Here is a 23,183-nt window from a genome sequence, read left to right on the forward strand (position 1 = left end):
ATCATATATAATGTCCTTCTTTGTCTCTTGTGACTTTCTTTGTTTTGAAGTCTGTTTTGTCTGATACAAATACTGCAACTCCTGATTTTTTCTATTAGTTGCATGAAATATCTTTTTCCATCCCTTCACTTTTTATCTGTGTATGTCTTTGGGTTTAAAGTGAGTCTCTTTTAGGCAGCATATAGACGGGTTTTGTTTTTTTATCCATTCAGTGACCCTATGTCTTTTCATTTGTGCTTTCAGTCCATTTACATTTAGGGTGATTATCAATAGGTATGTACTTATTGCCATTGCAGACTTTAGATTGTGGTTACCAAAGGTTCAAGGTTAGCTTCCTTACTATCTAAGAGTCTAACTTAACTCACTTAGTATGCTATTACAAACACAATCTAAAGGTTCTTTTTTTTCTCTTCCTTTTTCTTCCTCCTCCAAACTTTATATATTAGGTATCATATTCTGTACTCTTTGTCTATCCCTTGACTGACTTTGGGGGTAGTTGATTTAATTTTGCATTTGCTTAGTAACTAACTGTTTTACTTTCTTTACTGTGATTTTATTACCTCTGGTGACAACTATTAAACCTTAGTGACCCTTCCATCTATAGCAGCCCCTCCAATACACTGTAGAGACTGTGGGAAGTAAATTCTCTCAGCTTTTGCTCATCTGGAAATTGTTTAATCCCTCCTTCAAGTTTAAATGATCATCTTGCTGGATAAAGTATTCTTGATTCAAGGCCCTTCTGCTTCATTGCATTAAATATATCATGCCCCTCCCTTCTGGCCTGTAAGGTTTCTGCTGAGAAGTCTGATGATAGCCTGATGGGCTTTCCTTTGTGTGTGATCTTATTTCTCTCTCTGGTTGCTTTTAACAGTGTGTCCTTACCTTTGATCTTTGCCATTTGAATTACTGTATGTCTTGGTGTTGTCTTCCTTGGGTCCCTTGTGTTGTGAGATCTGTGGATCTCCATGGCCTGAGAGACTATCTCCTTCCCCACACTGGGGAAGTTTTCAGCAATTACCTTCTCAAAGACACTTTCTATCCCTTTCTCTTTTCTTCTTCTGGTACCCCTATAATGTGAATATTGCTTGGTTTGGATTGGTCACACAGTTCTCTCTATATTCTTTCATCCTTAGAGATCCTTTTTCCTCTCTGTACCTCTGCTCCTTTATATTCCTCTTCTCTGGTTTCTATTTCATTTATCATCTCCTCCTCCATATCCAATCTGCTTTTAATACCCTCCATTGTGGTCTTCAATGATTGGATCTCCAATTGGAATTCATTCCTGAGTTCTTGAATATCTTTCCGTATCTCCATTAGCATGTTAATGATTTTTATTTTGAACTCACTCTCAGGGAGAGTCATGAGGTCCATGTCATCTTTCTCAGGGGTTATATTAATTTTAGTCTGGACCAGGTTCCTTTGGCGTTTCATATTTGTGTATGGTGCCCTCTAGTGTCCAGAAGCTCTACACTGGAGCTACTTAGCTGCTGAAGCAATGTTGGGGGTCGCAGGGGAGCGGGATTGGTGCCTGGGGGGAGGAAGGAGCTGTTTCCTGCTTCCCAGCTGCTACGCCTGTCTCCACTGCCTGAACCAGTGGGCCGAGCACACAGGTGTTAAGCTTTTGTTCCAGAGCAGCCGGATATGGATCCCTGCTTTCCACAAGTGACTGGAATCTCAGTCTCTCCAGGAATTCTGCCTGTATTAGCTTTCCAACCCCGTAATCACGAGAGTATCACGAAAGCACCATGAAATGTAGGTTTGAGCTCCCAGAGCAGATCTCCGGAGCTCGGTATTCAGCAGTTCCAAGCCTTCCACTCCTTCCCTGCTCCGTTTCTCTTCCTCCTGCAGGTTAGCTGGGCTGGGGGAAGGGCTTGGGTCCTGCTGGGCCACAGCTTTGGTACGTTACCCTGTTCTGTGAGGTGTGCTCTTTTCTTCAGGTGTATGCAGTCTGGCACAGTCCTCTTTCCTATTGCTCTCTCAGGATTATTTATATTAATTATACTTTTGTATTATAGGAGGTTTTAGGAGGAAGCCTCTGTCCCACCTCTCATGCCGCCATCTTTAATCTGGTCATGATCACCTTTTTAAAACCTGTGATCTCTGCTCCCAATCAAAAGTGCTTCTCTGTATATTCCTGTCATGTCTTTATTCTCTTTAAATGACATTTGAAAACTACCTGCAATGCTCTGTGTGTTTTCTGTGGGTTTTACTTACTTGTTTTTTGCCTGTCTCCCCATTCCCCCTCCACTCTACTCCTCTCCCTCTGAAAGGGCACTTACCTTGCAGTACTAATCCCCAGTGTCAGTTGGATGGTACACCAAGCACATGGTGAGGGCTCAGTAAATATGTATCAATGAATAACAATGAACGAACAAATGAATTTTTACTCTTTGCCCTCACTTCTCCCTGATCTGCCTCCAGGAGGGGAATCTCTTTTTCCTCTGACTTCCTACATAAGACCTGTGATACACAGACTCTTACCTGGACACAAATCTGTCTTGTGTTCTTATTTTACATCTGTCAGTATGTCTTCATAGATGGCACATGAGTTTCCCTGGACAGAGAGTCTGTGGTTGCCTGTGGCCCGTCCTTCCCACTCTACACTCATGGACTGTCATACAGCACCAAACACCCTAAAAGGCCTCTCATGGAACCACCGCACACTAGAGTGGAAAATGCCTAGAGATCATAACTCCATCTGCCGTGTTATAACAGTTTCCTAGGGAGCCTGAGTAGTGCAGTCTGATTGCTTCCCAAGTGTGATTGCAACATGATTTTAGAGGAATGCATAACCTTCTGGTTATATATTTATTTAATGTGTGTTAGAGATTCCACAAGCACATCCAATCCCTGATTTTGTGGACATTGCTACTTGGAAACACTTTCAACATAAATTAAAAAATATAAATGTTGGTTTAAACAAAGTCATGCAAAAACCTAAGAAACAGTATAGGTGTTCTGTGCTGGATTGTGCCCCACCCCCAAATCCAAATGTTGAGGTCCTAACTCCCAGTACCTCAGAAGGTAACTGTATTTGGTAATGGGCCATTGAAGAGGTAATTAAGTTCAAATGAGGTCATTAGTGTGAGTCCTAATCCATTACAACTGGTGTCCTTTCAAGAAATTAGGACTCAGACGTGCAAAGAGGGAAGAGCACATGAACACTCAGGGAGGAGACAGCCGGCAGTCTGCAAGCCAAGGGGAGAGACGTCAGAAGATACTAACCCAGCTGATGCCTTGAACTTGGATCTCTAACGTACAGAACTGTGAGAAAATACATTTCTGTCATTTAAGCCACCACTCTGTGGTACTTTGTACGGCAGCCTTAGCAAATGGATACACTAGGTGGTGTGCAGATGGCGCCAAGGCTGTGAAGGAGATACCCAAATCACAGAATTTGGGGGAGCTGATTTGGGCAAAGGCGTGGGTTTGGCTGGAATCCAGGGTTTGCCAGTTCCTAGCTGTGTGGCCTTCAGCACAGTCTTAACCTTTGCCAATCTCGGTGTCTTGTTTTAAAGAGTGGGCCAATAGTAGCCATCTTGCCTGGAAGTTGGAGGATTAAAGATGTGACCATGTGCATAAAATACTTGGTACTCAATTACTGGCAGTCTCATTATGGAAAAGCCGGCACCAAGGGGACGAGGGGCTTTAATTTCAGCACTGAATAAGTAGTGTCTCGGACCTCCTCGTCCCACACAGTCCAGGCTAGCCCAGGTCCGCTGTCTCCGTGAGCCCAGGAACCCGCTGTGGTGCTGTCAGTGGCCCTCTAGGGGATCCGCCATTGTGGGTATATTCCTCCAGGAACAAGGAGGCAGGCATTCTCCCATTTCACATCTTGGAAAATGTAAATCAGACGGAGCAGTGACTTGTTCTAGACCGCCCCGACGGATAGGGGACAGAGCCGAGACCCAGGCGGGGAGTCTGTGGCCTGGCACACCCCTGCGAGGCGCCGCGCTTATGCCTTAGGGGTGTTCCTCCCGCCCTCAGAAGGGAGTGTAAAGGACGCTCCTCCCCTTCCCTCCAGCCTCCCCAGCGCGGGCTCCCAGAGAAGGGGAGGAGTTCCCCGGCGCCGATGACACCGTCGCCAGGGCAACGCCGCCATACTGGCCCCAGCGGAGCCAGGGGCCGGGGCCGAGGTGGGCCGCAACCTCGGGGGCAGAGCGGGCAGCATGGACAGCCTCTTCGTGGAGGAGGTGGCCGCCTCTCTGGTCAGGGAGTTCCTCAGCAGAAAGGTACGTGGCGCCGCCCTGCACAGCTTTGGGCGGTTGCTCCAGTTTGGGGTGGGGGCAGCCGGGGCTCCTCGGCAACCCCTGCATCTTGGCGGACTTCGCGGAGGGAAGCCTTCCCCTGCCGGGCCTGCCCCAGAGCTGCTCCCCTAGAGCGCCAAGTTCCAGGGCGTGGGGAAACTACATCTCCCAGGAACCGTTTCGCCACCCCACCCTTCTCGCGAAGCCGGAGGACCGCCCGCCGTCCCCAGGCGTCTCCCTGCTCGGCGGCTGCGGCCCAGCCCGCCAGACCTCCGCCCGGCTTCGCAAAGCGCCCCGGTGCTGTCGCGGCGGCGGGAGTGCAGCCTGCCCGAATCCACAGCCATCCCAAGACTGCTGCCCCATTAGGGAAGAACTTATCCCCAAAGGGAACCCAAAGGCTAAAAAAGGTTAAACTCTTCAGTCCTGTCCTTAGTAGCGGGAAGTTCGGGGTGAGTTCAGTGGTTGCAGTCGTTTTTAAAATTTCTCCTATTGTCTTGTCCCAGGAGAGTTTTTGGAGTACTCAAAAGCTGGGCAAGCCCTTGACTCTCATCTGCCCTTCAGTGGAGATGAGGACACCCTGCGGGAGAGGCCGAGGGGGTTCACGGAGAGTGCCAGTGTAGGGAGAGCGCCCATAACTCGTTCTACACAGTGACCGAGGGCTTGCCACTCACGGTGTCTGGTTGGGCAGAGACGACAGGCACTAGTCTCGGATTAAACATCCACACAAACAAGATAATTTTTTGAGTGGAATTAAGAGGAAAGGCTTTGAAATCAGATGGAGCAGTACCATATCCGCTATTAATAGTGTGAGCTTGGGTAGTTGCTCATGGCCTCAATTTGCTTATCTGTAAAAACGAATAAAAAGACCTACCCTTGGCAGGTCTTAAGTGAAATCCTATTTTTAAAATTAAATCCTATTATTAATGAGAATTAATAATAATATATGGGCAGTTCCCAAGCATTGTGTATGGCACCTTCTCTTCACTGCACCCCCTTCTGAAGTGCACCTGTTCTGAAAGTGTCTTTGGGTGCCTGTTTGTTTTCTCAAATCTCACAACAGTCCTGAGAGACAGATGTAATTATTTCCTTTCATGTTAGACTATAATGAGACTAGGAGGCAAAGAAACCTGCCCTTGGGTGCCTGTTTGTTTTCTCAAATCTCACAACAGTCCTGAGAGACAGATGTAATTATTTCCTTTCATGTTAGACTATAATGAGACTAGGAGGCAAAGAAACCTGCCCAGGGTAAGCAAGTTAGATCATGTCACTCCTGCTCAAAATCCAACCTGGGCTTCTTATTACAGTTAGAATAAAATCCAAGGGAAGGTCTCAGCAGGGCCTACAAGGCTCTCTGTGACCCTGCTCCAGGCTATGCCTTGGACCTCCTCTACCTGCATAGTACCAAGCGACATTGGCCTCCTCCAACCATGGTCTGTCAGTCTATGCACCTCTTTTCAAATTCTCTAGTAGGCCCCATTAAGGCCTTTCCTTACCAGGCTGTGGGTGACTTCCCTGACCTAATTTCCTGCTGCTTTTCCCTGATCATGCGGCTTTGGCTGCACTGGCCTGTTGTTGTCACGGAGCCTTTGCGATTGCTGTTCCTTGCCTAGGCCACGCTTCCCCCAAGTGTCTGTGTGGCCCGCTCCCTGAGCTCCTTTACATCTCTGCTCTAATGTCACCTAACCATGAAACCTTTATGACTGACTTTTATAAAGTAGCACACCTTTCCCACACCCTTTCCTGACCTTCTCTGACTCCTACTCTGTTGTATTTTTTTCCTTTAGCATATTATACTTGTTGGCTTTTTCCCATAGAATGTAAGCTCCATGAAGGTCATGACTTTGATGTGTTTACCCCACTACCTCCAGCCACTGAACCAGTGGGCTAGTGGTTCATTTCATTCATTTTGCAGATGGGGAAACTGTACGTTTATCCCTTTGTTTATGGTTTGCTTCCCTAATAATGTCTGCTCTGTGAGAGGTTTTTATTTCTTCTGTATTTCCTTCATCTAGAAGAGTCTGGCACATAGTAGGTGCATGGGAAATGTTTGTTGAGTAAATGAAGATTAAGTGGTCTGGATGGGACTGGCAACTGGTGGATTTCTGAGGGTACCCTCAGCCACTGCCCCAGGAGTTTCCAAATACCAGTGTGTACTACAATCCCATAGAGTTTGTTAAATGTGCCAAGATGTGCTGATCTGTTAACTATCAGAAGAAGTTATCCAGCAAAGAAAGCCCTCATTACAGAGGTTTCTATCTTACCTCGACTGGGGAGAAGCCATCATGAAGTTTCCCCAAAGCACCTGGTATGCCCCTGTCTTTCCCCCAACATACACACCCATTTCTTTCTGTTACCCCATTCCTATGACTTTTTTAAAATTTTCTTTGGGTCAAGGTTGTGTTCATACCTCTTGTTTCACAAATTCTTGTCTCAGTTCATGGTGGGCAGCAGGTTTTGTCTTGTTTTCCCAGCTGCCAGAGCCTCTGTAAAATTCTGAACATGAAGGCTAGGGGACAAGTTGGGGCCTGGCTGGCGCTGGGGTCTGTGTCAATCAAGAGCAAAGGGCTCTCGGGGCACCAGGCTGAGCTGTTCGTGAGCTCCTTATCCTGCCCCATTTGGTGATCACCATGGCCTGGTGAGGTGTGCAGGCAGCAGCTGCTGTGGTTATTTTCAAATGAAGAAGCAAGGCTTGTGGGGGAAACAGCACTTGCCATCACCAGAGCCTGTCTTAGCTGAGTCTTCTGGGAGATCGTGGCTGGGCAATGCTAAGTGGCTTCAATGGGGGTCTCAGCAAATGTTTACCACATCCTTCTGGTGGGCCTGAGTCCTGGCATCACTGATGCACAGGCTGGGATGATCAGAAGCCCCCACTATGTGAGACCACTTGGTCACCTTGGGTGAATCAACTCTGGCTCCCCACCTAAGAAAAGAAGAGAATGAATGTTGGCTTTCTGTTAATGTTTCTCCATTTAAAAAAAATTTAAGCTTCATATTCTGTGCCCCAAATCTAGGGCCAAACCCAGGGCCAGCGTTGGATGAGCCAGTTACCTAAATTTACTTCTTTTTTCTATAAAATGAGCTGACAACTCCAGCCTTAGTTCAGCCCACTGGGTCCTTGTAAGATTCAGAAAAGTAATTGTGAAGGTACTGTCAAGTGTAAAGGTTATATAAAAATAAATTCTCAAGTCAGTTTTTGTTCCTTGCAATATCCTTGTGAGGAAGGCAGGATAAGAATGATCATAATGAACATCAACAGTCTTGTTTATATGCTAAGTCAAAGAACGAAGGTTGTGATTCAAAATGATAAATAATGATTCAGATTTCTTCCCTTAGGGCTTAAAGAAGACGTGTGTGATCATGGACCAGGAGCGCCCACGCTCTGACCTCAGCATAAACAGCAGAAATGATCTCCGCAAGGTTTTGCATCTTGAATTTCTCTACAAAGAGAACAAGGCACGTTCTTTTAAAGTGTGATGTGATGTTCTGGAACAGAGTTTGGTGACATAAGAGTGCTTGTGGGCCCTGCCAGGCCTTCAGAGATGGGCGGCAGGAAGCCTGCCATACCTGCCGTCAGGGAGAAACAGATCCTGTCAAGTTCTGACAAATCCCAAGTGTGAGCTGCGTTTCCAGTCAGGCCTTGGGCTGCCCCTGCCAGCATATTGTGCATACGTGGCTGCGTGGCTCATTTTGAACCCAAGCCTAGAACAGTTATGTCCTATGCTCCTTCTTCTCCCATGAGGCTAGTTTCAGTCAGACTCTACTTAAGGATATAGTATTCAGTTATACTTAAATTTTCCATTTCCTGCCCGCAAAAGATTTTCCTTTTCCAGTTCTGAGTAATACCTTATTCTTAAGTCTGTGATTTGTAATTCAGGCAGAAGCGAGGCTTGGGTTCAGCTAACCCAGGCACATTGGAGATGAGATAGAAACATCCTTGATTGGGGTTATGTGTATGGGGGGCTTCTCTGATTCTCCTGCCCACTGTTACAAGCTTTCATGGCACCCTGTGTTTTTCCTTTGTTGTGCTTGTAATGCTTATAATAGAGTGTTTGTGTGGTTGTTTAGTTAGCCTTCCCCCTGACTTTGGATGCAGTAGGAGGCCAAAGATGGCTTCTGTTCTTCACTATTTTATCCCCATACTTAGCGTGTTGCCTGATGACATAGTAAGTAGTCAGTATGCCTTTGTGGATGATATGACTGACTGGTTGACTGAATGAATCAATGTATGGATGAATGAAGCTACTATTCTGACGTAATTGCTCTTTCTGCTATGAAGACAGAAACTTCTAATTTAAGAATAGGCTCTCCAGCAGATACTGCCTTGGGGTAGGGCATAGTGTCAAAGTTGGAAAGAACCTAATCAGTAGTTTAGTATTTATCACACTTAAAAAAATGGCAATAAATTGATATCTCCTGTGGAACCCCAGATGCAAAACAAAGATGAGATGCCACCCTGTTTGAAGGGCGTTGAAGAGGTCCTTCCTGTCTTCTTGGCTCTCTGGGGGTAGCCCCTCAGGGCTGAGCTAAGCAGCTTTTAAAACACTAATAAACCACAGCTCTCCATCTGGGGAAGCTGTGAGCCAAAGCAAAGTGGCTTATCAAGATCTCACAGTGACAAGGTAGGAGGAGGCTAAAACCAGATCTTTTGATTCCCAATCCTGTTGTAGTAATGTCAAGGTCCTCTTGTAACCCTTTTCTCAAATGAAGTCTGAGCAGATTGGGTTGGTGTGGGGCTAGGACACCCCCTAGCTCTCCAAGGCTGTTTCTGAGACACCTGGAAGAACCTCAGAACAGCTTGAAAGCCATCTTCATGCACATCATAGCCCAGGGAGAAACTTAGGCCAGGTTTTCTATCAATAAAATGAAGAGTGGGATTTCAGGCTAACCTCTAAACCTCAACTAACTGGTGTCAGCCTACAGGAGCATACAGGTTGCCAGAAGTTCTTGTGTTCCACTTTGAGGAGAAAAGGGCAAAGCAGCTGGGTGAAGTCGCTTCAGAGGCTCAGTAAAGACATCCAATAGATGCCCTTTGTCCCCTGGGGCCTGGGCTGACACTCAGCCCTCTCTGTCTACTGTCTGCTGACGTCCTGTCCAAGCAAGACTGTTGCCCGGCAGCAGATATCCAGCAATCTTTCATTTGCTGCATTTTAAGGCAGGAGAGCAGGCTTTACATTTTAGAAAGATTTTTCCACAGAGACTGAGACAGTTAACCAGAAAATTCAGTCAACTATTCTGGTACAGTGGAATTTTTATGTAATGCACTTTTACCCAATTTTTTGGAAGTATCTTTGCCATTTAAGTTATTTTTATACCTTCATGATAATACAGTCTCCCTAAGGTAACTGTTATGATACTTAAGATATTTTTATTAGATGTTGATAAGTACCCTGATTATTTGATTTATGCAATAGTTATTAGCTGTTATACAATGAATTGGAGCTTATATTTTACAGAAAATTATACTTATTAATCTACCTATGTGGAATGATTTTGATATTCTTAAAAAGCTAGCATGATTCTAGGGAAGCCTTCAATTTAATGTTAATTCGAGTAACTTGTTTTTCCCTATTAAGCATAGATAAAAATGCCTATGTAAAATTGAGATTTTGAAAAATGGTGTCTAGATAAAGGCTTTGTCTATCATGAGCAAGGTGATATGAGAAACCATAAAGTATAATTCAGGTAATCCAGGGCTCTAAATCTCTTGCATTAAAGGAAACAGCCAGAAGGCTGAAATAAATTATGTAACATCTTTACTTTTCATTTCCTGAAATGTAAGTTTCATTTAGGCTTAGACAAAATAGTTTTTTTGGGTCCCATACCCATAAATAAATAAATAAATGAATAAAACCACCCCCTGATTTTGACTGCCTGATAAATGTGTTGAATTTTGCCATAACTCATTGGCTATGATCTTGTCCCAGAGTTCTGCTGCATATATCAGGGGAACAGAAGTGCGGAGAGACTGGATGAGCCTGAGGGTCCCCTCTAGGCCAGGCCCTTGGTCAAGCTTTATTGTTCTCCTTACAGGTTGAGTTTGTTTTCTTAAATCCTTGTCCCTGCTTCAACAAAGAATTGAAAGACAGAGACACAGTAGCAAAGCAGGATGAAAGTTTTATTTGAATGCACTCTAGGGGTCAGAGTCAAGGTAGACAAAGGCAGGCTGCTTACTGTGAGGCTTCTTTTATGGGATTTTTGGCAGGACAGAGTTCTTGATTGACAATCTTTGACCTTGGGGGCCTGGTCTCATTGGTAAAAAGAAGAAGTGGGCTGCGCTCTGATGTGTGCTATGCCTGTCCTCTGGTATTTTATTTATCTGGGGAGTGTCTGTGCTTGGAAGCTTCTCATCTGGGAAGTTGTTTTTTGTCTGGTAAGTGTCTGGACATTCCAAGTCACTCCTGGTCCTTGAAATGTCAACTAATTAACTGTGAGTCTTTTCTAGCTCTCTGGTTTATCTGGTTGACTCTTTGAGTCCCTTTTAATGGGTTCCACTGGCCTTAATCTCTCTCCAGCTGCTTATGTCTGTCTTCGGATTGCAAACTCACTGAATGCTCCATGGCTGGTCACTTCCCAAGGGCTGTACTTCCTGGGAAATGGTGTGGGAACTGTCACAGTTACATGGACTGGTCTCCGAGGCCAGCCTGTGAATCACTGCTTGGATAACTCTGGCTGTCCAAATTACTTAGGTGAATTCTAAAAGAAACCAGGGCTCCTTTGCAATTCTGGCTTAGAAAGATTCATTGGGCCCTGAGAATATGTATTTTAAAAATCTGCAAAGGTAATATTTGGTACAGTCAGGGTTGGGAAATACTGATACCATTTATTTCTGAAACCAACTACTGAAGAGTTTCATTTCATTTCTTTTTTAAAAGTAAGATTGGGTGTAAACTGAGTCAGTCCTGATGGCTTCTCTGTGCTCTTTGCAAACAGCTTCTGCTGTTTGTTGTCCTTGTGATCTCTGGCATTTGATGTCAAATGCAGAATACACAACCTAAGAGAATATTCAGGCCTCAAATGTTTATAAACTTGTAAGGTTAGTGATCACTAAAGGCTTAATTTTTTTTAAATGGAGGAATATATATTTTATAAAGTTATTCCTAGGAGAAAAAAACCAAGAGGAAGTTTGCTTGGGTATTTTCTCCATTCGTATCATGTTTTATTACAGTTCATTGAATTGGTTGCCTGACTCATGCATTGAATGCTAGTTCTTTTAGGGTAGAGATTTTTTTTTAATTATTATTTTAATTCATTTTGTTATCATTAATCTACAATTACATGAAGAACATTATGTTTACTAGACTCTCCTCTTCACCAAGTCCCCCCCACAAACCCCATTATAATCACTGTCCATCAGCATAGTAAGATGCTGTAGAAATCACTACTTGTCTTCTCTGTGTTGCACATCCCTCCCTATGCCCCCACCACATTATACATGCTAATTGTAAGGCCCCCTTTCTTTTTCCCTGCCCTTATCCCTCCCTTCCCACCCATCCTCCCCAGTCCCTTTCCCTTTGGTAACTGTTAGTCCATTCTTGGGTTCTGCGATTCTGCTGCTGTTTTGTTCCTTCAGTTTTTCTTTGTTCTTGTACTCCACATATGAGTGAAATCATTTGGTACTTGTCTTTCTCTGCCTGGCTTATTTCACTGAGCATAATACAGGGTAGAGATTTTTGTCTTTATTTCTGTGTTGTAACTCAGTATCTTATATATAATAGGCAGTCAGTGAATGTTTGCTGAAAGAATGTATGAATGAATGAAAAGTTGATAAACTTATGTCAAAGAATTGGAATAGCTATCTTTGCCACCCTTCCCTGAAGCTATATATACAATTAATGATTTTTTTTTCTCCCAATGATAGGCAAAGGAAAACCCTCTAAAAACAAATCTTGAACTCATTACGAGATACTTTCTGGATCACTTTGGAAATACTAACAATTTCACTCAAGATACTCCAATCCCTGCACTCTCAATTCCAAAGAAAAATAACAAATTGCCATCAACATGCTCAGACACCACGCTGGTAAATATATATGACCTTGCAGATGAAGATGCAGGATGGAGAGCATCATTATCAGAAACAAGCAAAGCCAGGTATCTCTTCTTATTTACATTGTGGATTAGTTTTTTACTGCTTTTGTAACAAACTACTGTAAACAGTGGTGTAAAAATGAGGGTTCTCTAGAGAAACAGAACTAATGGGAACATGTGTGTGTGTGTGTGTGTGTGTGTGTCTATACACACTGGCTGGCAGGTTTGAAATCTGTCAGGCAGACTGGTATTCTGGAGTTCTGTGTTACAGTCTTGAGGCAGAATTAATTCTTCTCTGGGGAAGCAGAATTAATTCTTCTCTGGGGAACCTGTTTTTACTCTTAAGGTCTTAAACTGGTTGAATGAGACCCACCCATATTATCTAGCATAATCTACTTTAAAGTCAGCTGATTGTAGATGTTAATCACATCTAAAAAATATCTTCATGGCAACATGTAGGTTAACACTTGACCAAACAACTGGGCACCATAGCTCAGCCAAGTTGACATATAACATTTAACCATCATGGTGTCTTAGAGCAAAACAAATTTGTTATCTTATAGTTCTGGAGATCAGAAGTCCAAAATTGGTCTCACTGGATTAAGGGCAAGGTGTCAGTAGGGCTTGTTCATTCTAGAGGCTTTGAGGGAAGAATCTATTTCCTTTTTCAATTTCTAGTAGCGTCCTACATGCCTTGGCTTATGGTCACTTCCTCCAACTTCAGAGCTTATCACTCCAACCTCTGCTTCTGTCATCACTTCTACTACTGACTCTGATCCTCCATTCTCCCTCTAATAAGGAGACCTGTGGCTCTGTTAGGTCCATCCAGACAACCTAGGATAATCTTCTCATCTTAAGGTCTTTAACACACTTGTAAAGTCCCTTTTCCATATAAGGCAATGTACTCACAGGTTCTGAAGATCAAGACATGGACATTTAAAGGGGTGTGCTATTCAGCCCCCACACTCTGTGCTTTCAAAATCCCTGTCATGGAGCACTGTTGTTTTTCTCTGGACATCATGGGAATGGACCAGTTTGTGCTGGAGGATGCTCATGATTCAAAATGTTTAATTTAAATTCCATGATTTGTAAGGGTTCAGGGGCTTGCTTTGTTTTCATTTTCTTAAAAAACGAGTATAGAATTCTAAAAGGTAAAAGAACACTGTAGAGGTGGAAAGCTCTGAAAAATAAAGATGTTTGGAACTCTTAGAAAGAAAATGAATTGCATTCTTGATTGAACCTCTAGTATTTGGAAAACAGTTATGTTAAATTACAACCTTCACATGTAGCCACCAATAGTGAGTCTAACTTCCTGGGAGTGGGTATTTTCTTCCACTCTATTGAAAAGCATTTCCTTTCCTGGAGGCAGCCAAAGTTTAGGGTCTGCATGTAATGCTGCCAAAAGATGGGGACCACTAAAAACAATGAATTTAAGGCTATGATAAGAAAGTCAATGAGGGTGATATGAAGCTCCTTCAGAGGCACTTACTTACTGGCTGGCTTGGATATTAAAAATTTCTGAAATGATAAAAAGCCAGAAAGGCAGTAGAAGAAGCTCCAGAGTTCCATCCTGTTGCCCAAGCTTTGCTACAAACTTGTAGCTGTTATCCTTGACTCTTCCTTGTGTTGTTTTTGAATCTTTGAGTCTTTAATGACTCTACACTCTTTCCAGTTTTCTCTGCCCTGATGGCAGTGATCTCAGTGTACCTGCTCACCTCTTTCCCTTGCTAACTCCCACAGGCTCTTCCCTGGTCTCCAGGCCTCTGTTGATCTTTTCCTCAAATCCACACTTGATGTACGACAGTGTGAGCTTTCTGCAAAACAAGTCTGGCCATGCTGCTCCCTGCTGAAAGGCCTTCAGACACTCCTGTAGCTTTCAGGATAAAATCCATACTCCTTAGGATAACCTGCAAAAACCCTTTCCACCTGGGCAAGCCTGGCTTTTACAAGCCCCTGTGCTAGTGCCCAGAGGTCTTCTCCTGGTTGTCTCCTGCCTACTTGTTGTTTCATAGCCCAGCTCTGGAAGTTCTAGGCTTCCCCAGGTTGGTTCCATTCCTTTCCTGTGCTTGACATGCCCCAGTCATAGGACACATGACTGCTTCTATCATATGTGACCCAGTGCTTGGTAAGCAGCTGGGCACAGAGCAGGTGTGAATGCCCCTTTGTGCTAGAGTCCGATGGTAGAAAATATCCCAGGTGAGTCAGAGGAATGCTGGGCTCTGAGTGATTCCAGGTAAGGTTGCTCTTTACCTGGGGCCCTTGTTCTGTCTCTTTCTCATTCTTGTTCTTTCTCACTCCTTGCTGGCTCTCGGTGTCTCTCACCCTCTTTTGTCCTCTCTTGCTCTTTCTCTTACATACACACACACACCCTGCATTTCTCTCTTTCTTGCTCTTTCTCTCTTTCAGTGCCAAGCAACCCAAGAAAAGCTGTTGGCATGCCTAACTTACCTAACCCTAACTGAATGGTTGTGGAATGCCAAGTTTGCTGCATGTCTCTACCTCTGTTCTCAAAGGTGCTCAGAAAGGCAGGGCACTGAATAGCTCAGGACTGTGGAAGGCAACGATTTTTTAAATCATTGGGGTCTGGAACCAGGATGCTCTCTGTTTGAGGATATTTGAGGAATCTTATCATGGATCATCAATTCTGATTTTGTTTCCTGTTTCCTGGTTTTATTTTTGCAGGCCAGACTTGCCCTGATACAGAAGTATTTTCTATTCTTACTTTTAATGATAAAGCACTGCCTGGTTAGAAATAACAGATTTGTGGGTGGGCTCTTTATGAGTGCCTGTTGAATGTGGAATTTATTATCATTGTTAGTGATTGTTTTTGGGGGATCTGTTTTAATGGAAGTATTTATTTTTTGCAGACATGACAATCTTGATGGAGATGTACTTGGTAATTTTGTATCATGTAAAAGGCCCTTACAGAAAAGTAAGCCAATGCAGACTATCCCAGGGGAAAGCCCCCCAGTGGCCCCTGTGTGGGAGAAGATGGACAAACTTCAGTTGTCAGAGCCTTCCTTGGACACGAAGAGGATGGGAGAGAAGACCAGGCCAAAGTCTGGCTTGGTCGTCCGAGGCATGATGACTGGGCCCGTCGCCAGTTCCCTGCAGGTGGGGTTGTTGCTTTGATTGTTCTTACAAGAGTTGAAAGTGAGAACCAGGCGAGGCTGAACAGGCTGCCTGAATTTACTTGGGGAACCCCACAAGACAACCCAAGAAGGGAGGATTTGTGTGGGGTGGGACAGGTAGAACACCTGCCTCTGTTTTCTCCCTGGCTCTGCTGTCAGCTTCCTGGGGGACCAATCAGCAGGCCTCCCTTCCTTCCCTGCTCTCAGTTTCTCCCTCGTGTCAATGAGGTGGATGCCGTGGTTTTATATTTCTTTGCTAAGTGGGAACACATCTACCCAGTTTTATCTTTGCAATTCAGGAGTAGGGGATCCATCCAAGTCTAGAGAACATCTTTTTTATTTTTTAAAACATAATAGTTAAAAGGGAAAAACAAATTGTAATCCTTATAGTTCATTTGTTCTGCTCTCAAAAAAAGCGTTCTAAAAATTTAACATCATTGTTTTGAAAAATCTGCTTAAGGAGGAGGAGCTGTGGAAGGTCCCATTACTTACTGGCTGGCTTGGATATTAAAAATTTGCTACTTTTGGTAGGGAATTTAAACTAAACCAAATGAGAGGATGGGGAAACTAAACCAAATGAGAGGATGAATGTAAAAGGAGTTTGTAAAATAACTAGGAGACGAAAAAACAAAGGAAAGTCAAACACTAAACTTAAGTGCCATATCAGGTAAATGAGTGAGCTTGAGCAGCCCGAAAGCAGGTTGTCTGTGTGCATTGCTGATCCCCTCCACTCTCGGGTGCTGCACGTTTGGATGGGTGCTACAGCTGTAGATGCCAGCACTGTTCTCCCAGCTCATTTGGGATTAGGATAGAAAGGAGCAGACTCTCCCCCTGCCTCTGCCTACATCTTGTGAGATTTTTCAGACAAGGTCTTTATTCCTCGTGGCCATGGTATTATTGATTACCAGGTGTCTGAGGCCCCTTTGAGCTCTGGGATTTCATGGCTCTGAGATGATCATTCAGCCTTGGTGTCCAGATCAAAGGTGGCGAGAGTCTGGTCTCTTCTGTGTGTGGTTCAGACCGCATGTTGACATCATGTACCATCCCAGGTATCTTGTACTTGAAGAAGGACATTTATAAACTGGCACATGACTAAAGGAAAGGAACTAGAGAGGTAGAGTTTGGAGGAAATGGAAAGATTTGGGAATATTTAATCTTGGGAAGAGAAGGACTGGGAAGATGTGGAGGTAGGAAGAGCCAGTCCCAGGATGGCAAATATGTGGCTGCTGTTCCCTGCCTGTGGCAGACATTATTAGTTCATCTCAGTGCTCTTTTTCCTATCAAGCATGGGTGTGACTTCAGAGCCTCCTGGGCAAATTGGGCAGTCATTACCAGTGCATGGGTTGGAGTGGTGAGTGAGATGAACCCTATTAGCCATCTTGAGTTTATGCTGTAAGCCTCCCAGGAGCAGGGACCCTGCCATGTAAGTACATAGAGCATGGTGTGTGGATTAAGTGGTATAGACTTGCCTGGTGGCTCCAGAGAGCACAGCTGGAATCGGTGGGTGAAGGCTGGTATGAGACACTCCCAGTCAGAGCCACCTCAGCAGTGGAACAAGCCATTTTGGAAGGGATCAGACTAGTTTTGTTAGGGGGCCAGGTACCCCATCTGCTGTAGAAGGGGTTCCTGTCTAGTTGAGAGTTCAGATCACAGCAGCAGTTCTCAAACTTTGTAGTCTTAGGATCTCTTTATATTCTTAAAATTATTGAGGCACGGAAAGAGCTTTTGTTTATGTAAGTTTTATCTACTGACACTTAACCATATTAGAAATTAAAACTGAGAAATTAAAAAAATACTAAATCATTAACAGTAGTAAACCCATTGCATTCAACATAAATCACATGTTTCTAAAGAAAATGACTATATTTTCTTTAAATGACTATATTTACATAAGTAGCATTGTTTTATATTTTTGCAAATCTCTTTAGTGTCTGGTTTAGAATATAATTTAAGTCTCATATTTGCTTCTACATTCAGTCTGTTGTGTTACGTTAGTTTGCTTAAAGTGGATAAAGAAAATCTGACCTCACACAGATACATAGTTGGGAAAGAGATAAGTATTTTAATGGTCTTTTCAGAAAACTAAGAGTATTCTTTAATACCATAGCAAAATAGTTTCTTTTTTTTTTTTTTTTTTTTTTTAGCTTCAAGTTTTCTTTTCTTTTTTTTTTTTAAAATAATTATTTTTTATTGAAGGGTAGTTGATGCACAGTATTACATTACATTAGTTTCAAGTGTACAACACAGTGATAAAACATTTATATACATAATTCTAGGTTCCAGCTATCACCCTACCAAGCTGTTACAATATCTTGACTATATTCCTTATGCTATACATTACATCCCGGTTACTTATTTATTTTACCATTGGAAGTCTGTCCCGTTTTTTTTTGTTTTTTTTTTTTGTGAGGGCATCTCTCATATTTATTGATCAAATGGTTGTTAACGACAATAAAATTCTGTATAGGGGAGTCAATGCTCAATGCACAATCATTAATCCACCCCAAGCCTAATTTTCATCAGTCTCCAATCTTCTGAAGCATAACAAACAAGTTCTTACATGGAGAACAAATTCTTACACAATGAATAAGTTACATAGTGAACAGTACAAGGGCAGTCATCACAGAAACTTTCGGTTTTGCTCATGCATTATGAACTATAAACAGTCAGTTCAAATATGAATACTCACTTGGTTTTTATACTTGATTTATATGTGGACATCACATTTCTCTCTTTATTATTATTATTTTTAATAAAATGCTGAAGTGGTAGGTAGATACAAGATAAAGGTAGAAAACATAGTTTAGTGTTGTAAGAGAGCAAATGTAGATGATCAGGTGTGTGCCTGTAGACTATGTGTTAATCCAAGCTAGACAAGGGCAATAAAACATCCACGTATGCAGAAGATTTCTCTCAGAACAGGGGGGATGAGGTTCTAAGCCTCACCTCTGTTGATCCCCAATTTCTCACCTGATGGCCCCCCTGCGACTGTGCCTGTCTTAGGTTGTTCCTCCCTTGAGGAATCTTACCCGTCTCTGGCTAACCAGTCATCTTCCAGGGCCATACAGGGAAATGTGAAGTTGGTAAGTGAGAGGGAAGTCTTATTGTTTGAAAAGGTTAGCTTTTTACTTCTTTGCGTATTTATGCCCTGTAGCTTCTATGCCCAGCATTTGTCTTGAGGTATCTTTACCACTTGGAAGAATTATGATACTCGGTAAATTTGATATGAGGCACGAATTCTATTTAAGGGTTGTAATTAGGAAGGAAGAAGAAAAGCTATAGAAGTAGCAGGCGGAAGAAAACATGGGAAGATTGATTATTTCTTTGACATATCTTCTTGTAGAGTAACTTCAGCATGTATAGGTTTTAAGCTACTACTTAAATTGCGCACACACATTAACATAATAGGAGTATAGTTACATAACCAAAGCATACCTGTAATTACCAGCCATCTCCAGTGAAACCAAGTAAACCAGTTGGGCACGTTAGGCATTTGTGAAAACTTATCTATGATATGGTGGATATTGTCCAACTGAACTTGAACAGTCTGAGAGAAATCAGACAAATTAAAACAACCCATTCCTGGGGAATGTTCACATCCCTTATGTTCTTTTAACAGTAAATAGTCTGTAGTTGTAAGATTTTGGAGCACTACAATTTGCACTTTTCCTAATTCTTGGTTGAGTTCCAACAGTATAGATCCAGTCAAATTTGTTGTTTTACTGTATGCACAGGCCAGCTTAGATATCTCCTTCCTCATTCCCATGGCAAGTCCAGGAACTGGTGGGATGAGTGCATCTACAGCTGTAGCAGTGCGTGGATCTTTGTTGGGGTTTTTTGATGATCATCTTCTGGCATGAGTCTTCCAGAGAATGCTGATGTTGGAAGTTCTCTTTCATATCGTATCTTAGTTCATTTTCAGGGTAGCCCAATTAGGCTTTGATCCTCTGTGTAAACACAAACAGACCCTTTGCCTACACTTTTATATGCCCTTTATACCCTTGTGTAGACCTCATTGGAGGTTACCACACAGGAACTGCCCTTTTTTTTTTGTTTGGTTTTGTTTTGCTTTGTTTTTGGTATCACTAATCTACACTTACATGACGAATATTATGTTTACTAGGCTCTCCCCTATACCATGTCTCCCCTATAAACCTCTTTACAGTCACTGTCCTTCAGCATAGCAAAATGTTGTAGAATCACTACTTGCCTTCTCTGTGTTGTACAGCCCTCCCTTTTCTCCTACCCCCCCATGCATGTTAATCTTTTTTTTTTTTTTATTTTTTATTGAAGGGTAGTTGACAACAGCATTGCATTACATTAGTTTCAGGTGTACAACAGAGCGACTCAACATTTATATACATGATATTTCTAGGTACCAGGTATCACCATACCAAGTTGTTACAATATTTTGACTATATTCCTTATGCTATACATTACATCCCGGTTACTTATTTATTTTACAGTTGGAAGTGTGTTTATATATATATATATATATATATATATATATATATATATATATATATATATATTGTGAGGGCATCTCTCATATTTATTGATCAAATAGTTGTTAACAAGAACAAATCTCTGTATAGGGGGGTCAATACTCAATGCACAATCATTAATCCACCCCAAGCCCAATTTTCGTCAGTCTCCAATCTTCTGATGCATAACGAACAAATTCTTACATGGAGTACAAATTCTTACATAGTGAATAAGTTACATGGTGAACAGTGCAAGGGCAGTCATCACAGAAGCTTTCGGTTTTGTTAATGCATTATGAACTATACACAGTCAGTTCAAATATGAATATTCATTTGATTTTTAAACCTGATTTATATGTGGATACCACATTTCTCTATTATTATTATTTTTAATAAAATGCTGAAGTGGTAGGTAGATACGAGATAAAGGTAGAAAACAGAGTTTAGTGTTGTAAGAGAGCAAATGTAGATGATCAGGTGTGTGCCTGTAGACTATGTGTTAATCCGCGCTAGACGAGGGCAATAAACATCCATGTATGCAGAAGATTTCTCTCAGAACATGAGGGGGGAGGTTCTAAGCCTCACCTCTGCTGCTCCCCATTTTCTCACCAGATGGCCCCCTGCGACTGTGCCTGTCTTATGTTGTTCCTCCCTTGAGGAATCTTACCCGTTTCTGGCTAACCAGTCATCTTCCGGGGCCATACAGGGAAATGTTAAGTTGGTAAGTGAGAGAGAAGCCTTATCATTTGAAAAGGTTAGCTTTTTACTTCTTTGCATATTTATGCCCTGTGGCTTCTATGCCCAGCATTTGTCTTGAGGTGTCTTTACCACTTGGAAGAATTATGATACTCGGTAAATTCGACATGTGGCACGAGTTCTATTTAAAGGTTGTGATTAGGTAGGAAGAAGAAAAGCTACAGAAGTAGCAGGCAGAAGAAAACCTGGGAAGATTGATTATTTCTTTGATATATCTTCTTGTAGAGTAACTTCAGCATGGATAGGTTTTAAACGACTAATTAAATTGTGCACACACATTAACATAATAGGAATATAGTTACCTAACCAAAGCATACCTGTAATTACCAGCCATCTCCAGTGAAACCAAGAAAACCAGTTAGGCACCTTAGGCATTTGTGAAAACTTATCTATGATATGGTGGATATTGTCCGACTGAACTTAAACAGTCTGAGAGAATTCAGATAAACTAGAACAACCCATTCCTGGGGACTGTTCATATCCCATATGTTCTTTTAACGATAAATAGTCTGTGGTTGTAAGATTTTGGAGTGCTACAATTTGCACTTCTCCTAATTCTTGGTTGAGTTCCAACAGTATAGATCCAGTCAAATTTGTTGTTTTACTGTATGCACAGGCCAGCTTAGATATCTCCTTCATCTTTCCCATGGCAAGTCCAGGAACTGGTGGGATGGGTGCATCTACACCTGTGACAGTGTGTGGATCTTTGTTGAAGTTTTTTTTTTTTTTTTTTTTTTTTTTCTGATCATCTTCTGTCATGAGTCTTCCCGAGAGTGCTGATGTTGGAAGTTCTTTTTCATATCGTATCTTAGTTCATTTTCGGGGTAGCCAAATTAGGCTTTGATCCTCTGTATAAACACAAACAGACCCTTTGCCTACACTTTTATATGTCCTTTATATCATTGTGTAGAACTCATTAGAGGTCACCACATAGGAACTGCATTTTTTTTTTTTTTAATCATTAATCTACACTTACATGACGAATACTTTGTTTACTAGGCTCTCCCCTATACCAGGTCCCCCCTATATACTCCTTTACAGTCACTGTCCATCAGCGTAGCAACCTGTTGTAGAATCACTACTTGTCTTCTCTGTGTTGTACAGCCCTCCCCTTTCTCCCACCCCGCTATGGATGCTAATCTTAATACCCCCCTACTTCTGCCCCCCTTATCCCTCCCTACCCACCCATCCTCCCCAGTCCCTTTCCCTTTGGTACCTGTTAGTCCATTCTTGAGTTCTGTGATTCTGGTGCTGTTTTGTTCCTTCAGCTTTTCCTTTGTTCTTATATTCCACAGGTAAGTGAAATCATTTGGTATTTCCCTTTCTCTGCTTGGCTTGTTTCAATGAGCATAATACCCTCCAGCTCCATCCATGTTGCTGCAAATGATTGGATTTGCCCTTTTCTTATGGCTGAGTAGTATTCCATTGTGTATATGTACCACATCTTCTTTATCCATTCATCTATCGATGGACATTTAGGTTGCTTCCAATTCTTGGCTATTGTAAATAGTGCTGCGATAAACATAGGGGTGCATCTGTCTTTCTCAAACTTGATTGCTGTGTTCTTAGGGTAAATTCCTAGGAGTGGAATTCCTGGGTCAAATGGTAAGTCTGTTTTGAGCATTTTGATGTACCTCCATACTGCTTTCCACAATGGTTGAACTAACTTACATTCCCACCAGCAGTGTAGGAGGGTTCCCCTTTCTCCACAGCCTCGCCAACATTTGTTGTTGTTTGTCTTTTGGATGGCAGCCATCCTTACTGGTGTGAGGTGATACCTCATTGTAGTTTTAATTTGCATTTCTCTGATAATTAGCGATGTGGAGCATCTTTTCATGTGTCTGTTGGCCATCTGTATTTCTTTTTTGGAGAACTGTCTGTTCAGTTCCTCTGCCCATTTTTTAATTGGGTTATTTGTTTTTTGTTTGTTGAGGCGTGTGAGCTCTTTATATATTCTGGATGTCAAGCCTTTATCGGATGTGTCATTTTCAAATATATTCTCCCATACTGTAGGGATCCTTTTTGTTCTATTGATGGTGTCTTTTGCTGTACAGAAGCTTTTCAGCTTAATATAGTCCCACTTACTCATTTTTGCTGTTGTTTTCCTTGCCTGGGGAGATATGTTCAAGAAGAGGTCACTCATGTTTATGTCTAAGAGGTTTTTGCCTATGTTTTCTTCCAAGAGTTTAATGGTTTCATGGCTTACATTCAGGTCTTTGATCCATTTTGAGTTTACTTTTGTATATGGGGTTAGACAATGGTCCAGTTTCATTCTCCTACATGTAGCTGTCCAGTTTTGCCAGCACCACCTGTTGAAGAGACTGTCATTTCGCCATTGTATGTCCATGGCTCCTTTATCAAATATTAATTGACCATATATGTCTGGGTTAATGTCTGGATTCTCTAGTCTGTTCCATTGGTCTGTGGCTCTGCTCTTGTGCCAGTACCAAATTGTCTTGATTACTATGGCTTTATAGTAGAGCTTGAAGTTGGGGAGTGAGATCCCCCCTACTTTATTCTTCTTTCTCAGGATTGCT

At 42.4% G+C, this 23,183-nt stretch overlaps 1 protein-coding gene across 2 annotated transcripts in view; it reads left to right on the forward strand.

The window, feature by feature from the left end:
* The first annotated feature begins 4,060 nt into the window (after positions 1-4,060).
* The window catches only part of MINDY4 (MINDY lysine 48 deubiquitinase 4), a 112,313-nt gene continuing 93,190 nt past the window's right edge, over positions 4,061-23,183 (forward strand). The window contains exons 1-4 of one of the 2 annotated variants that reach the window (XM_036897473.2): positions 4,061-4,232; positions 7,581-7,700; positions 12,106-12,338; positions 15,143-15,389. In XM_036897473.2, the coding sequence (XP_036753368.2) occupies positions 4,170-4,232; positions 7,581-7,700; positions 12,106-12,338; positions 15,143-15,389 (663 nt within the window). In that variant the 5' untranslated portion in view covers positions 4,061-4,169. The remainder of the gene's footprint in view (positions 4,233-7,580; positions 7,701-12,105; positions 12,339-15,142; positions 15,390-23,183) is intronic. The other variant, XM_036897474.2, reaches the window with a different exon arrangement.

Source organism: Manis pentadactyla, chromosome 7 (genome assembly GCF_030020395.1).
Source record: "Manis pentadactyla isolate mManPen7 chromosome 7, mManPen7.hap1, whole genome shotgun sequence".
NCBI classification, from domain to species: Eukaryota; Metazoa; Chordata; class Mammalia; order Pholidota; family Manidae; genus Manis; species Manis pentadactyla.